Genomic DNA, 17156 nt, shown 5'->3' with positions numbered 1-17156 from the left:
TTTTAGTATTTACAAAAATTTACAGTGATATTACAGAGGGTTACCGTATACCTTGAACTGGGTCTCATTATTAACATCTAACAGTATTAGTATGGTACATTTGTTACAATTAACAAATGTTAATATTGAACCAATACTTATACATTATTAGTAACTGAATTTCATATTTTTCTTAGCTTTCCATTGGTTTTTTTTTTAATCTAATTCTGTATCATTTTTACTCTCAAATTTTGTATTTTGCAGTTGAATATAGCTGGAAAGTAAACTAGTCTTTTGCCATTGCATATTGCATAAATGTATTTTTATTTCTCAGTGAAGTAAATTTTGTGTTTATTTGTGATTCCTTTTTAGCTTGCGAGGAAATATTTCAGTAAAAGCGGTTAAAAAAGAAGTAGAAAAGAAACTGCGATGTCTGCTTGCTGATTTACCACTGCCCCCTGAGCTACCAGGAGGAGATGATCTCTCAAAGAGTCCAGAGGAAAAGAAAACAGCAACACAGTTACATAATAAAAGGAGGCCTAAGTATGTGCTTGCTTTCTACCTGCTCTTAAATTGGCCAGAGATGATTCTGTATCATCAGAAAAAAAATCATAAAATATAAAATTAAGATTTTAAAAAAGTGTATTTATTTTTTCAGCTTAAGTATATGAATAAATTTCATTGGAGCTTTGGAAATTTTTTCATAATTGCCTGAGTACTTACTCAAAGTGACTAATAAAACCACAATTTTTTCTCAGTTTGTAATGTATTGATTTCTTGGGATATTATATGTGTTGAAGAAAACTTCTATAATTAACATATTTAAATGACAGAAATATTGAAATTGGGCAAGGTGGAAGTCAGCATTCAGTGAGCCCAAACAAAATTAGAAATGGGCAAGCTGCTATGTTTATCTTTCCTTTTAGCTCCATTTGCTCTCATAACTAATGCATTCTTCATTTTGCAAGAGGTGGAGTGGAAGAAGGTTTGAAATCTGTATCCTAAATTAGCTTCAAGTAAGTGCCTAGAGATAACTCTTTCCCTTGAAACCTGTTCGTCAGTTAAGGAGAAGAGAACGATTCCTTTTTTTTTTTTTAACTTAAGCAAAGAAAAGTGTGAGTAAGCTTTTGAGTTAGATCTGATTTTAGAATTGCTGTTTCAGGTAGTGTCTAGTATAAGAATATGAAGTGATTTTCTAGTGTAGAGTAGAAAGCTAGAAAACTTTTAAAATAGTCTCTCTTTGAGTATTGTAGCTTAATTACTTAAATTCTATTACCTGCCAGAATATTAAAATACTACAGAGTTACATATCTTCTTGATGAGTGTCAACTATTTGTTGTATATATAATGCATACTTTTTAAAAAGTGTGGATTCCTAAGGGATGATTATATTAATATTTCTATATTCTCTTGACTGAAAGTCTTTCTTGTGCTTCTGTTTTTAAGATAGTTTTATTGAGCCATAAGTCTCAATATGCTTTATATGTTAATATGCTTTATAGTTAGATCTTCGGTAATTTTCGTATTTTTAAACTTTTGACTTTTGAAAGCAAATACGTATAGATTTGATGTCGATAATGAAAAAGAAAACACTCTGGTGGCTGCTTAGAGAGCTTTGACTCTTTGGACTGGTGTTGCTTTGGTCCACTCACTGAAAAATTGCATTGTATTTCTGAAAGTCCTTCATAAACGCTTTACTTCTCCTATTCTGTTAGTCTACAGAAGGAAAGTCAGTATGCAGAAATAATAACTTGACTTTCATGATGATTTATAGTACCAACTCACAGTGTTACTTGTCTTAGATGATCACAAATATACAAGAGTGAGGGGAAATAAAAGATTTAAGATTGGGTGGAGGGTGGATACTGAGTATTAAATAGTTTATTCAGTTTACTTGATTGTATATAAAAACTTCAGAACTATATTTGATAGAATATGTGGGCCTCGCTATGGTGAAATCAAAGAGAAAGATATTGACTGGGGAAAACGCTGCGTGGATAAATTTGATATCATCGGAATTATTGGAGAAGGTACCTATGGACAAGTTTACAAGGCCAGGGATAAAGACACTGGTAAGAATGCCAAGTATTTTGGATCTTTGGGTCTATGGAATGTACTTAATTCATGTTTCTCTTCTAATGTATAACTTGGAGTTTCAGGAAAAAGTTAAACTTGAATTTATCATGCTCTTGTTTCATCTTGTTTTTGGTTTCATTTTATATATAGACTATCATTAAGATATGAGTTCAGGTAACAAGGCATATACATATATATGTTAAAATTTTTTTTTTTTTAGTATTTATGTTGTGTAATATGGGGGGATTTAGATTTTTTTTGTCAGTAAAATTTTATGTTGTTAGTAATCAGGTGGAAAGTACCTTGACCTTAATTTTGTTCTATTAAGACTTATGTGATACCTATATTTTGTGCCCCCCCTCCCAAGTTTTTTTTCTGTAGAAATTATCCTTTATTTGGAGGCCAGATTTAGCAGTGTACTCTTTCAAATTATAATGAGTCACCTGAGAGAAAGTTTTAAAAAGCCTTGGAGCAGAGGAAAAAGTAATTATGTTATAGGTCATATGTTTAGTGCTTAGAGCCAATATTTAATATTTAATTTTTATTTATAGTTCTTTGTTGATATAAACCAATACATAAAATAGTGTAGATGTTCGAGGCCACTTAATATAAGGGAGACTACCTTATGCATAGAAACCTTGAAGTCAGTTATAGCATGCAGCAATAAAGTAATGTTTATAATGATGATTCTGCATTATCAAAAGAAGTTGAATTATAAAGCAGGGACTCATACTTTATTTTAGAGTTCTGTTAAAAAGAATCAACTAAGTTTTAATGATTAAAAGTAAAAATGTCCTTCCTTTGGAAAAATTATAAGTACTGAATTCTTTTTTCTTACAAAAGAAGTGAAATGAACAAACTTAGTATAGTGAATTTTCTCTTAAAATAGGATTTCTGTGTGTGTGTTTCAGTACACACACCTTGCTGCTTTGGTAGCTCAAATAGTAAAGAATCCACTTGCAAGCGGGAGACCTGGGATTCAGTCCCTATTGGGAAGATCCCCTGGCAAAAGAAATGGCTGCCCACTCTGACATTCTTGTCTGGAGAATCCCATGGACAGAGGAGCCTGGCGGGCTACAGTCTATGTGGTTGCAAAGAGTTGGACATGACTGAGTGACTAACACTTCAATACTTAGATTATCTGTTACAAAACTCAGTTGTATTTAAATTATGAAATCATTTAGTGTTGAGGGAAGAGCACATAGTTTGGAGACAGCTAAACCAGATTTTGAATTCCAGTTTCACTACTAGATAACTGTGCATCTTTGGACAAGTTAATATATATGAGCATATCTTCTATCTGTTTAATTTCCAGAGTTTTTGCATCTGTTTAGAGAGATTTTATACATGTATAAGCACATTAGGTGTGTATTTAATGTTTCCTCTTCATTAAAAAAATTGACAGTGTAATGTATCAACCCTCATTATCTTGCTTTTTTCATTTATGCATCTTATCATAAAATGATAATACATTTGGACCTACTGTATCCTTTTTAACAGTTATATAGTATTCCGTAGTTTGATAAATACCCCATAATTTATTTAACCAGAGACTTTTTGAACCATAAATTTATAATTTGGTATATTGGAAACCAGAATATATTTTGTGGGTTGTAATTTCAAGAGGTAGGAACTGAAATTATGAATTAAAAATTGGGGGGATTCCCTGGTGGTCCAGTGGTTAAGACTCCAAGCTTCCTCTGCAAGGGCATAGCTGTGATCCTTGGTTGGGGAACTAAGATTCCCATGAACTGCCTGGTGCAGCCAAAAAGAAAAAATAAAAGTTTAAAATGTTTGGTTTTGTTAGTTGGTAACCTGATTTTATTTACTTTTCTAATAGGAGAAATGGTAGCCTTAAAAAAAGTGCGCCTGGATAATGAAAAGGAAGGGTTTCCTATTACAGCAATTCGAGAAATTAAAATTCTCCGGCAGCTTACCCACCAGAGTATTATCAATATGAAGGAAATAGTGACTGATAAAGAAGATGCTTTGGACTTTAAGAAGGATAAAGGTATGTGTGCATATTTATATAATCAGCTCTGTATATTCATGATGTTGCTAACATATATTTTGGTATTGATTATTTAAGTATTAGGTACAGTAAAGCTATTGCCTTAAATCAAACTTATTAAATTTTTTTCTAAAAATGTATTTTATTGAATTATAGTTGATTTACAATGTTGTAATAACTTGTGCTGTATAGCAAAGTGATTCAGTTTTACATTTATATACATTCTTTTCTATATTCTGATATGAATTTCATGTGATGATAAACAGAATATTGACTATAGTTCCTTGTGATATATAGTAGGACCTTGTTATTTATCCATTGTATTTATAATAGTTTGCATCTGATAATCCCAAATTCCCAATCTTTCTGTCCCCTATCTCCCCTCCTTCTTGGCAACCACTAGTATTTTCTATGTCTGTGAGTCTGTTTTATTTTGTAGGTAAGTTCACTGTGTCACGTTTTAGATTCCACATGTAAATGATACCATGTGATATTTGTCTTTGTATGACTTCACTTAGTATGATCATCTCTAGGTCCATCCATGTTGCTATAAGCGGCATTCTTTCATTCTTTTCTATGTCTGAGTGGTATGTATATATACCACATCTTCTTTTCTGTTCATCTGTCAGTGGACATTTGTGTTTCCATGTCATGGCTGTTGTAAATAGTGCTGCTGTAAACATTGGGGTGCACGTATCTTTCTGAATTATAGTTTTGTCTGGATATATACCCAGGAATCAGATTGCTGGATCATAGGGTAACTATTTTACTTTTCTGAGGAACCTCCATACAATTTTCCGTAGTGGCTGCACCAACTTATATTCCCACCAACAGTGCAGGAGGGTTCCCTTTTCTCCACACCCTCTCTAGCAAGTTATTTGTAGACTTTTTAATGCTGGTCATTTTGAACTGGTATGAGGTAGGTACCTCACAGTAGTTTTGATTTGCTCTTCTTTAGTAATTAGTGATGTTGAGCATCTTTTCATGTGACTGTTGGCTACCTATATGTCATCTTTGGAGAAATGTCTGTTTAGGTCTTCTGCCATTTTTCAGTTTGGTTGTCAAACTCTATTTTAAAAATAGCTGTGTTGAATTATTTTACATGTATTACCTTACTGGTTTTCAAGTCACGTAAGTAAACGTCGAAGCATACTTACCAGTATTACACGTAAAGCGTTCACTAGTAATATTTGTTTTTGGGGGCTCAATATATAATTTTTAGTTAGTTCAGTCACTCAGTCGTGTCCAACTCTTTGTGCTCCATGAATCGCAGCACGCCAGGCCTTCCTGTCCATCACCAGCTCCCGGAGTTCACCAAAACTCATGTGCATCGAGTCAGTGGTGCCATCCAGCTATCTCATCCTCTGTTGTCCTTTTCTCCTCCTGCCCCAAATCCCTCCTGGCATCAGGGTCTTTTCCAGTGAGTCAACTCTTCACATGAGGTGGCCAGAGTATTGGAGTTTCAGCCTCAGTATCAGTCCTTCCAATAAACACCTAGGACTGATAGACTGGTTGGGTCTCCTTGCAGTCCAGGGGACTCTCTAGAGTCTTCTCCAACACCACAGTTCAAAAGCATCAGTTCTTTGGCTCTCAGCTTTCTTTACAGTACAACTCTTACATCTATACATGACCACTGGAAAAACCATAGCCTTGACTAGATGGACCTTTGTTGGCAAAGTAATATCTCTGCTTTTTAATATGCTATCTAACATATCTATATCTATGCTATATAATTTTTAGTCTTTATTTTTTAGTGATTGAGTAGCAGTTTATAGTAGTAGTGGTAGAATATGTTTACGTTACATTTTGAATGTTAAAATGCCTCAACTTACAAGTAAAGTCTATGGCAGGCATATATATTATTTCTAAAAGTGTGGAGACAAAAATTTTAACCTGAAATTGCTTTTTGATAAACTATAGTAGTATATGGTTGACTTTTATCAAAAAGAGCTGAAAAGACATTAGCCTGCTTTTTGAAGTAGTTAAAAAGTAGTTATTACAGGATATATGATGGGTAAAAGAAATGCTCTACCTCCAATAGGTTTTAGATCTTCAGAGTAAGATTTTGGAACCAAGATTGACGCCCTGATTGGTTTTCAAAGAGCAGAATTTGTTTTCAAACAAAATCTGGTATAAAATAGGTTAAAGTAGGTATGTTCTGATTGAGCATGATTCTTAGCCTCCTCCCATCCACAGCTATACACATCCACCATCTTATTCTTCTAGGGACCAAAGTATAAAAATGATTAATGTTATATATAGTAACCATTTCTTATGAAGGAAGTTTGAAAGTATTCTGTATTTCTTATGGAGATCATCAGAATCATCTTTTTAATTGACAATTTCCCCATAATAAAGCTAATTTCTTAGCCTGACTTTCAACCCAGTTTGCCTTTTTCATGTTAGATCATTATTTTTTTACAGTGTAGTAGAAAGGAGACCTGTTTGACTTCAGTTGGAATGTCTGAGATAGAGACTTAGCTTTTTAATAAGGTCTTTAGCCCTTCTGAGCCTGTATTTCTTCACCCTTTAAAGGGAAATATTTCTCTTACTGTGTAGTGAGAGTTAAGATTTTATGAATGAGGGTGGTGACAAATTTTGGTTTTTATTAATCTTGTACTGTAGCCAAGTTTATATAGTACTTTGCCTGTAACATATCCTGGACTTCTATTTTTTCTGATCTGTGGATCACATCCTTGTTTATTTTCCCAGACCCAGCCCGAATCAGTTTTTCTGATTGCTCACCAAACTCAAGTCACATTGCTTGTTTGGTCAGATAGGCAAGTGCACTTCTTTGCCCTGCAGCCTTTCTTTACACTGGCATATACCTCTCCAACCCCAACACACACACATTTGCGCGCGTGCGCGCACACACACACACACACACACACACACACGGTTTGAAGGCTAGTTTCTCATTTCTCTAGGTCTCTACCTGAGTGTTGTTTAGTGAGCCTTACCTGGCCTTATGAGAGAAAGCAAAGAGTAGCTAAAGAGCTTCTTGATGAATAGGAAAGGGGAGTGTGAAAAAGCTGGCTTAAAGCTCAACATTCAAAAAAATGAAGATCCTGACATCCAGTCCCATCACTTCATGGCAGATACTTGGGGAAACAATGGAAACAGTGACAGACTATTTTCTTGGGCTCCCAAATCACTGCAGATGGTGACTGCAGCCATGAAATTAAAAGATGCTAGTTCCTTGGAAGAAAAGCTATGACCAACCTAGATGGCATATTTAAAAGCAGAGATATTACTTTGCAGACAAAGGTCCATCTAGTCAAAAAGCTACAGTTTTTCCAGTGGTCACGTATGGATGTTGAGAGGTGGACCATAAAGAAAGCTGAGTGCTGAAGAATTGATGCTTTTAAACTGTGATGTTGAAGACTCTTGAGAGTCCTTTGGACTGCAAGGAAATCAAACCAGTCCATCCTAAAGGAAATCAGTCCTGGTATTCTTTGGAAGGACTGATGTTGAAACTGAAGCTCCAGTGCTTTGGCCACCTGATGCAAAGAGCTGACTCATTAGAAAAGACCCTGATGCTGGAAAAGATTGAAGGTGGGAGGAGAAGGGGATGACAGAGGATGAGACGGTTGGATGGCATCACCGACTCAATGGACATGAGTTTGAGAAGGTTCCAGGAGTTGGTTATGGACAGGGAAGCCTGGTGTGCTATAGTCCATTGGGTTGCAAAATGTTGGACACAGCTGAGCGACTGAACTGCCTGGCCGGTCTTCCCACTTTCCACCACAGTGTCCTTAAGAAAACATTAAGTGGTTTCACTGTGGGTATAGTTTTGTGCAGGATCACATAGAGGCTGAAGGAGCCTTTTTTGAATTAACTGAGGGAATGCAGGAGAGACTAATTCTGAATTTTTTTCCTAATTCTTTTTTCATCTTTAAGCAATTCCATTTCTTTTTAATTATCTTTGAGGGAATCTTTGAACTTTTTGTCTTTTATAGTCTTTTTATTTTTAATGTGAGGTATAAGAAAACATTTCCTGTACCTCTAGATCTTTAGTTTCTGTGGTGGGATGCGATTACTTCTTTCAGTTTTAGTACTCTTGTGTGCATGCAAAGTCAACTAAGCTATGAATTATTTTGCAGCAGAAGCTTTGCTTTGTTATTTTCTTCTTTCAACTGAGGATTATGAATTTATAGAATACTTTCTGAATGAATTTAATAATGTTCAATTAAAATTTTTAATGCAGTGTATAATTCTCTGAGTAGAGGAGACTTTTTGTTTTACAGTTATATGAAGGATAAAGTAAAAACTGAAGTTATTGATCTCCATGTGCTGTGCTTGGTCATTCAGTTGTGTCTGACTCTCTGCGACCCCATGGACTGTAGCCCAACAGGCTACTCTGTCCATGGAGATTGTCCAGGCAAGAATACTGGATTGGGTTGCCATGCCTTCCTCCTGGGGATCTTCCCAACCCAGGGATCGAACCGAGGTCTCCCACATTGCAGGCAGATTCTTTACCGTCTGAGCCACCAGAGGGAAGCCCAAGATTTGTTCTCCATATCAAAATGTAAATATTTAGTATGCAGGTTAAAAACAAAGACTGAAATAATGGTATGAGTATAGCAAAATAGTATTTTTGTATTTAAAATTAACATAATATCCTGGATAACCAAACCAGTATTAAAATTACTTTGTGTAAACTGTTAGCTATATTACATTTAACACTAGTATTTGTTTAATGAGAGAATTGAGTAATTTTTTAATTTGGAATTTTCCTAAGGATCAAGGAAACAGTTTAGTAATGCTTATGGCAAAATGTCACCTGGAGTGTGAAGTCAAGTGGGCCTTAGGAAGCATTACTATGAACAAAGCTAGTGGAGGTGATGGAATTCCAGCTGAACTATTTCAAATCCTAAAAGATGATACTGTCAAAGTGCTGCACTCAATATGCCAGCAAATTTGGAAAATTCAGCCATGGCCACAGGACTGGAAGAATCCTTGTCATTCCAGTACCAAAGAAGGGTAATGCCAAAGAACATTCAGACTGCCGACTGTGCAGGTGCACTCGTTTCACGTGTCAGTAAGGTAATGCTCAAAATTCTTCAAGCTAGGCTTCAATAGTACGTGAATGGAGAGCTTACATATTTTCAAGCTGGATTTAGAAAAGGCAGAGGAACCAGAGATCAAATTGCCAGTATCCTTTGGCTCATAGGAAAAGCAAGAGAATTCCAGAAAAACAGTTTCTACTTCATTGACTACCCTAAAAGCTTTGACTGTGTGGATCATAATCTCTATGGACAGAGGAGCCTGGTGGGTTATAGTCCATAGGGTCACAGAGAGTCGGACATGACTGAAATGACTGAGCATGCACACATGCTGATATTTCATATGTTTTGTGATGAGAGAATTATTGCTTATTGATTGATTTGGTCATTTTTTCATTCCACACACTGTGGCAGTTCAAGACTTGGGCTGACCAATACAGGATCCATTAGGCAATGTGGTTATTTGAATTTAAACTAATTAAAGTTAAATAAAATTAAAAGTTGAGTTCCTTGGTTACATTAGCGACATTTCAAGTGCTCTATAGTTGTACGTGACTACTGGCTGCAGTTTGGATGCTGAAGCTATAGATTGAAAGAAAGTGAAAGTCGCTCAGTTGTGTCCAACTTTTTGTGACCCCATGGACTTACAATCCATGGAATTCTCCAGGCCAGAATATTTGAGTGGGTAGCCTTTCCCTTCTCCAGGGGATCTTCCCAACCCAGGGATCGAACTGAGGTCTCCCACATTGCAGGCGGATTATATACCAGCTGAGCCACAAGGGAAGCCCAGGAATACTGGAGTGGATAGCCTATCCCTTCTCCAGAGGATCTTCCTGACTACAGAATATTTCCATCAAATCAGCAAGTTCTAATGAACAGTGCTTGAGATATACAAAGGAAAGGAAAACATCTGGTCTGTGAATCAACTGAGCTTCTGGGAACCAGACGGGTCAGTGCTTGCTAGAACTAGAACAAACTAATACATGAATGACAAGCTTATTTCTGCCCAGAAGTTTTCCTCTGTTAATTTGTAATTGCTAAAATTTCAGTTGTAGGTGGTGAGTTTTCAAGAGAAGTGAAAAAATTTAAATACAGGCTGTGGAATCTTATCTAATAAGCAGGAGAAACTTGGTTAAGGAGTCTGCACCTACTAACTCTATACTCTGTCTTCTTTTTTCCCAACTTAAAAAAGTAATGAACTGGTTGTTGTATTAAAAGTACAATTTTCCTGTAATGGTGCCGTCTGCAGCAGGTTATTGATGCAGGGTTGAAAGTCATTTGTAAGTTTAAATTTTTTATATACTGCTGTGTATGTGCTCAGTAGTGTCTAACTCTTTGTGACCCTATAGACTTTAGTGCACCAGGCCACTCTGTCCATGGGATTTTCCAGGCAGATATCCTGGAATGCGTTGCTATTTCCTACTCCAGGCAATCTTTGCAACCCAGAGATTGAACCTGCATCTCTTGTGTCTCCTACATTGGAGGACTGCCTGTAGTATGGTATTAATTTTGTCATATAATTGAGAAAACTTGTCTCAGATGTTAAATTTATGTGTATCTGATATTTTATGTGAAATTTCCAATTAAGGTGTCTAGACCACGGATGTATAGTTTTAAGATCTTATACCCTCTTTTTGTGTAGCACTACTACTATTTAGAATTAGTAACTTTTTTTGAGTGAGGCAGAGTATATCATGAGAACTGCTGAGCTGGATAACTCAAGCTGGAATCAAGATTGTCAGAAGAAATAACAATCTCAGATAGGCAGATGATGCCACTCTAATGACAGAAAGTGAAGAGGAACTAAAGAGCCTCTTGATGAAGGTGAAAGAGGAGAGTGAACAAGCTGGCTTAAAACTCAGCATTCAAAAAACTAAGATCATGGCATCTAGCCCCACCACTTCATGGCAAATAGATGAGGGAAAATGGAAACTGTGACAGACTTTATTTTTTTGGGCTCCAAAATCACGGTAACTGCAGCCATGAAATTAAAAGATTCTTGCTACTTAGAAGAAAAGCTATGACAAACCTAAATAGCATATTAAAAAGCAGAGATAACAATTTGCTGACAAAGGTCTGTATAGTCAAAGCTATGCTTTTTCCAGTAGTTGTGTACAGATGTGAGTTGGACCATAAAGAAGGCTGGGTGCTGAAGAATTGATGCTTTTGAACTGTGGTGCTGGGGAAGACTTTTGAGAGTCCCTTGGACTGCAAGGAGATCCAACCAGTCAGTCCTAAAGGAGATCAACCTTGAATACTCATTGGAAGCCCTGATGCCGCAGCTCCAATACTTTGGCCACCTCATGCAAAGGATTGACTCATTGGAGAAGACCCTGATGCTGGGAGAGATTGAAGGCACGAGGAAAAGGGGATGACAGAGGATGAGATGGTTGGATGGCATCACCAACTTAATGGGCATGAGTTTGAGCAAACCCCAGGAGTAGTGAAGGACAGGGAAGCATGGTGTGCTGCATGCAGTCCATGTTGTTGCAAAGTTGGACACAACTTAAGGACTGACCAACAATAGCAACTTTTTAAAGTGAGGCAGAGGAGGAGAGAGAAAAATATTAAACTTTCTTTACTTGATTAAAATAGTTATGCTTACTGGTTTAAATTTGGGAGATAACATAAAGAATAAAATGACCCAGATATTATCACTACTGAAATTTTCTGTAGTTTTCCTAATATCTCTTTTCTCTATACATATGATTATTTATTCCCAAACTGAAGTTCTGCTTCTGTCATTGATAACTTGCTTTTTTATTGGCATAGTGTCACTTGGATAGACCATATTTCGTTCTTCCATTGTCACACATTTTATTTCTTTCAGGCATTTCAACTACTGTTTCCTATACTGAAGAGTTTATTGGAAAGTTCTAGTAGTTACTGTAGCTTTTCATATACCTTTAACCAGACATAGGAATTTATCTGCTAGAAAAAGTCATAACAAGTTCTGAATTATAGGTTTGATGAGAAATGAAGTAGTGAGTGATAAAAGATTCTGTATAATAAGCATGTATAATTCTAACAGTCAGTGAGTCCATATGTCTTTTTGTATAAAACTTATTTGCATCTGATTATTCCCTTAACCTCATTATAGAAATGGGATTACTAGGTCAAAGGATTTGAACTTTTGAAATTTCCTGACACATAATCGTGTTGTTTTCCAGGCAGTTTTGTGTCCATTTACACTCTGAAAAGTAGGGCAGCAATAGAACAGAATAGGAAAAAAGGGGACTGCCTCCACTTGTTAAAGGGCATCTGTGAAAAATAAGGATGTCTGCTCTTGCCACTTCTATTCAACATTTCCAGGGCAATTAGGTAAAAAAAAATGAAATAAAAAGTAACCAGTTGGAAAGGAGGAATTAAAACCAACTCTAATCAGTTTGTGTGTGTGTGTGTGTTTGCATGTATACACAGTACAGAATATTCTGTGTAATCCACAAAACTGTTAGATCTAATAAATGCAGTCAGGAAGGTGGCAGAAGACCAATATACAGAAATCTGTTTTTCTTTACACAAGTAGTGAACTGTCTAGAGCGAAATTAAGAAAACTTTAATTTACATTAGCATTAAAAAGAATAAAATATCTAGGAGTAAATTGACCAAAAAATTTTTAGTCTTTGTACCCTGAAAACTGGGAAATATCATTGAAAAAATATTAAGACCTAAATAAATGGCAAGACATTAGATCAGATTCATAATACTCCCCAATGTGATGTATGTATTCTGTTCAGTTTCTTTCAGAATCCCAGCTGGCTTCCTTACAGAAACTGACATGTTAATCATAAGATTCATATGAAAATTCAAAAGGTGAACTAGTAAAACAAAAAAAAAAAAATTAGAAAAACAAAATCGGAGGGTTGATACAAAGAGATCTCAAATATTACTATAAAACTAGAATGATCAGGACTATGTGGTACTGGCTTTAAGATAAATATAGAGATCAGTGAAATACAATTGAGAGTCTAGAAACAGAATCTCTAGTTACGGTCAGTTGATTTTTTTATGAAGATACCAGGACAAGTCTATGGAAAAGAAATAAGTTTTTTAGCAATTAGTGCTGGGTCAAGTGAGTATCTATCCACATGTAAAAGAATGAAATTGGACCCCTTTCTCACATTATACACAGTAATTAACTGAAAATGGATCAGGAACCTAAATATAAGAGCTAAAACCATATAAAACTGTTAGAAGAAAATCTAGGAGTAAACTTCATGGCCTTGGATTGGCCAGAGCCACCTTAGTTATGACAGTAAAAGGAGAAACCAAAGGAAAAAATAATCTACTGGACATGATGAAAATTTAAAACTTTTTTCCTTTGGTGGACCCATTGTAAAAGTGAAAAGAGAACTCACAATGGGAGAAATTTATAAATCATATATCCGATAAGAGACTTGTATCTAGACTATATAAAGAACTCTTAGAACTAAATGCAAAGGATTTCAGTGGACATTTCTCTGAAGAAGATATGCAAATGGCCTATAAGCACATGAAGAGATGTTCAACATCATAGTCATTAGGGCAATACTGATCAAAATTCATACTATCAGTTGACCATAATTAAAAGGATAAGTAATAACAAGTGTAAGGGGAGATGTGGAGAAATTGGAAGACTCGTACATTATTGGTGGACTGTACAATGGTACAGTGGACTACTTTCAGAAGCATCTTGGTATTTCCTCAAATTATTTGTGACCCAGAACAGCTTCTACTCCTAAGGATATATCCAGTAGAAATAAAAACGTAAGTCTACACAAAAACTTGTATACTGATGTTCATAGCAGGATAATTCACAGTAGCTCCAAAGTGTAAAGAACCCAAATGTGAATCTGTTTTTGTAAAGAACCTGAATGTGAATCAGTTGATGAATAGATAAGCAAAGTCTGTTATATTTATACAGTTGAGTATTACTCTGCCATTGAAAGGTTGAAGTACTTACACCAACAAATTGGGTAACTTAGATGAAATGCAGTCATTCATAAAAGCACAGAACCTACCAAGAATCATGAGGAAATAGAAAATCTAAATAAACATGTAACTGTTAAAGAGATGAATCTGTACTAAAAAGAAAAATCTCTAGACTTCTGGTTCAGTCACAACTAGGTGTTGAACAGCCATCAACAGGAGGACACTGGAACCCACCAAGAAAAGATACCCTATGTCCAAAGACAAAGAAGCTACAGTAAGACGGTAGGAGGGGCACAATAATAATAAAATCAAATCCCATACCTGCTGGATGAGCAAGCTACAAACTGGAGAACAGTAATACCAAAGAACTTCTCTCATTGTTGTGAAGGTTCAGAGCCCCATGTTAAGCTTCCCAGCCTGGGGATCCAGCAAAGGGACTGGGAATCCCCAGGGAATCTGAGCTTGGAGACCAGTGGGATTTGATTACAGATTAGTCTTCCATAGCATGGGGGAAACAGAAACTCCACTCTTGGAAGGCACAGACAAAATGTTGTGTACACCAAGATCCAGGGGAAAGGAGCAGTGACCCTTCAGGAGACTGAACCAGACCTACCTGCTAGTGTTGGAGGGTCTCCTGTAGAGGTGTGGTTCAGCAGTGGCTTGCTGTGGGGATGGGGGCACTGGAAGCAGCAGTCCTGAAAGGTGCCCTGTGAAGTAATTCCTCTTGGAGCTTGCCATTAACCCTACCATAGAGCCCAGGGCTGGGTCACCTCAGGCCAGACAGCTAACAGAGAAGGAGGGAAACCCTACCCATATGCAGATAATTGGATTAAAGCTTTATTGACAAAGCAATAGACAAGGCTTTGCCCACCAGAGCAAGACCCAGTTTTTCCCATCCAGTCCCTCCTCTCAGGAAGCTTACACAAACCTCTTAGCCTCATCTTCTATTAAACAAAAGCAAGAACCACCACATTCCCATAACTGCTAGTACGAAAACCACATTACTGAAAGTTAACTAGAATGAAAAAGCAGAGAGTTATGTCCCAGATGAGGGGAAAAAACTCCAGAAAAACAACTAAATGAAGTGGAGATAGGCAGCATTCTAGAAAAAGAATTCAGAATAATGATAGAGAAGATGATCCAGAATGGAGAACATGCAAGAAATGTTTACCAAAGACCTAGAAGAACTAAAGAACAAGCAGAGATGAACATTACACTGGAAGGAGTCAATAGCTGAATAACTGAGGCAGAAGAACAAATAAGTAACCTGGAAGAAGAATGATGGAAATCACTACCACAGAACAGAATTTAGAAAAAATGAAAATAGCTTAAGAGACCTTTGGGACAAAATTTGCATTATTGAGGTGCCAGGAGGAGAAGAGAGAGAGAGAGAGAGAGGACCCAAGAAAATATTTTAAGAGATAATAGCTGGAAACTACCCTATCATGAGAAAGGAAATAGATAATCAAGTCCAGGAAGTGCTGAGAGTCCGAGGCAGGATAAGTCCAAGTAGGAGCACACCGAGACAGATAGTAATCAAACTGACAAAAATTAGAGAGAAAGATAAAATATTAAAACTAACAAGGGAAAAACGAAAAGTAACATACAAGGAACCTTCCATACTGTTATCAACTGATTTCTCACCGGAAACTCTACAAACCAGAAGGGAATGGCATGATTTGTTTAAAGCGATGAAAGGGAAGAACCTACAACAAGAATACTCTACCTAGCAAGGCTCTAGTTCAGATTTGATGGAGAAATCAAAAGCTTTCCAGACAAGCAAAAGTTAGGAGAATGTAACACTACCGAACCAGCTATATACAACAAATGCTAAAGGAACTCCTATAGCCAAGAAACACAAGAGAAGAAGACCTACAGAAAATAACCCCAAAACAATTTAGAAAATGGTAATAGGATGATAAATACTGATCATTATCTTAAAGGTAAATAGATTCAGTATACCAATCAAAAGACATAGATTGGCTGTGCGGATGAAAATGTGCGTGTATGCACTTCCACTTACCACATCACTGCTTAACCCCTTAAATTGTATGTAATTATTTTCTCTTGTTAGGTTAGTCATGTTTCCATTATGGCTTGCAATTATAATTATCTTTTGATTTTTGCCTGGCTATTGATTGTGAAAATTGATAAAATCTTTTCTTACTTTGATTAGGTAACTGTTTGCTTAATACCATTGTGTTATGATTGGTCAACAGAAAATCATTGAATTCTTTATCACTAAAACTAGCATTTAATAGAAAAACCTGTAATCACTTTTAAAAATCCAGATGCAGATCAAGATTATCTTGGAAAATTTTGAAAAATACAAATGCTCAAGTATTGCTTCTTTCTCCAAGGTTCCAGATGTATTTCTAATGAGCAGCCATGTTTAAAAAGAATTGGACTGTGTGACTTTACTTTTATTTCACTTTTACTGTTTTATACTCAGTGTTGCCATTTCATTTAGTTTTTGTTTTCCAGGTGCTCCGTCTCTCTTTTTTTTGATGTTCTTTCTCAACCCTTTATCAAGAAAGTAGAAAAGATTTTGCATAAATATTTATGTATATAAATAGTATGTATAATATATGTTTCAGAAAACTGAGGAATTTTTGCCTAGCCAAAATATTTATGACATTTTGATACCACTTGTTTGAGTTAGTATGAATAGTTTGCTAGATTTCTAATTTATATTCACTCAAACTTTGATATAATTCCATGTATTTAGGCATTTAGTATTACTGCTAAAAATCTACGAAGTTTATTATGTTAGTTATCTTTAAATAAAAAATTTGAATGAAGCTTGAAACTTCTAACCCAATTCTGAGAATATAAAGAGATACCATGTTGCTGGAAAAAAAAAAACAAACCCATGAAATTAACATGGGATATGGTATTATTAACTAAGTACAGATTTTATTCATATTTCACAACACAGAAAAAAATTTTCAACAAAAAATGCCCAGGTCCAGATGGTCTTGCTGATGATTTCTGTCAAAAAATTTAATGACGAATTAACACCAGTCCTGTCCAGACTTTTCCAAAAAATTTAACAGGAGAAATACTTCAGATTCATTCTCTAAGCCTAGCATTGCTCTCTTACCAAATTTCGGCAAAGACTACAAGAAAACTATAGACTAATACTTTTGATGAATATTCAACAGACTAAATTC

General features: G+C 35.9%; 2 protein-coding genes across 5 annotated transcripts in view; one reads left to right on the top strand and one right to left on the bottom strand.

Annotated features, from left to right (window-relative positions):
* Positions 1 to 17156, bottom strand: part of MPLKIP (M-phase specific PLK1 interacting protein) — a 133198-nt gene that overhangs the window by 24793 nt on the left and 91249 nt on the right. The gene's annotated exons all lie outside the window — the stretch shown is intronic.
* The window catches only part of CDK13 (cyclin dependent kinase 13), a 131261-nt gene that overhangs the window by 48340 nt on the left and 65765 nt on the right, over positions 1 to 17156 (top strand). For both annotated transcript variants that reach the window (XM_069588236.2, XM_069588235.2), the window contains exons 3-5: positions 352 to 522; positions 1912 to 2051; positions 3896 to 4066. In XM_069588236.2, coding sequence (XP_069444337.1) covers positions 352 to 522; positions 1912 to 2051; positions 3896 to 4066 — 482 coding nt within the window. The remainder of the gene's footprint in view (positions 1 to 351; positions 523 to 1911; positions 2052 to 3895; positions 4067 to 17156) is intronic.

This window comes from Ovis canadensis, chromosome 4, assembly GCF_042477335.2.
Source record: "Ovis canadensis isolate MfBH-ARS-UI-01 breed Bighorn chromosome 4, ARS-UI_OviCan_v2, whole genome shotgun sequence".
In the NCBI taxonomy this organism is placed as follows: Eukaryota; Metazoa; Chordata; class Mammalia; order Artiodactyla; family Bovidae; genus Ovis; species Ovis canadensis.
The sequence above is the reverse complement of the archived record's forward strand: the minus strand, read 5'-3'. Positions and strand labels throughout refer to the sequence as shown.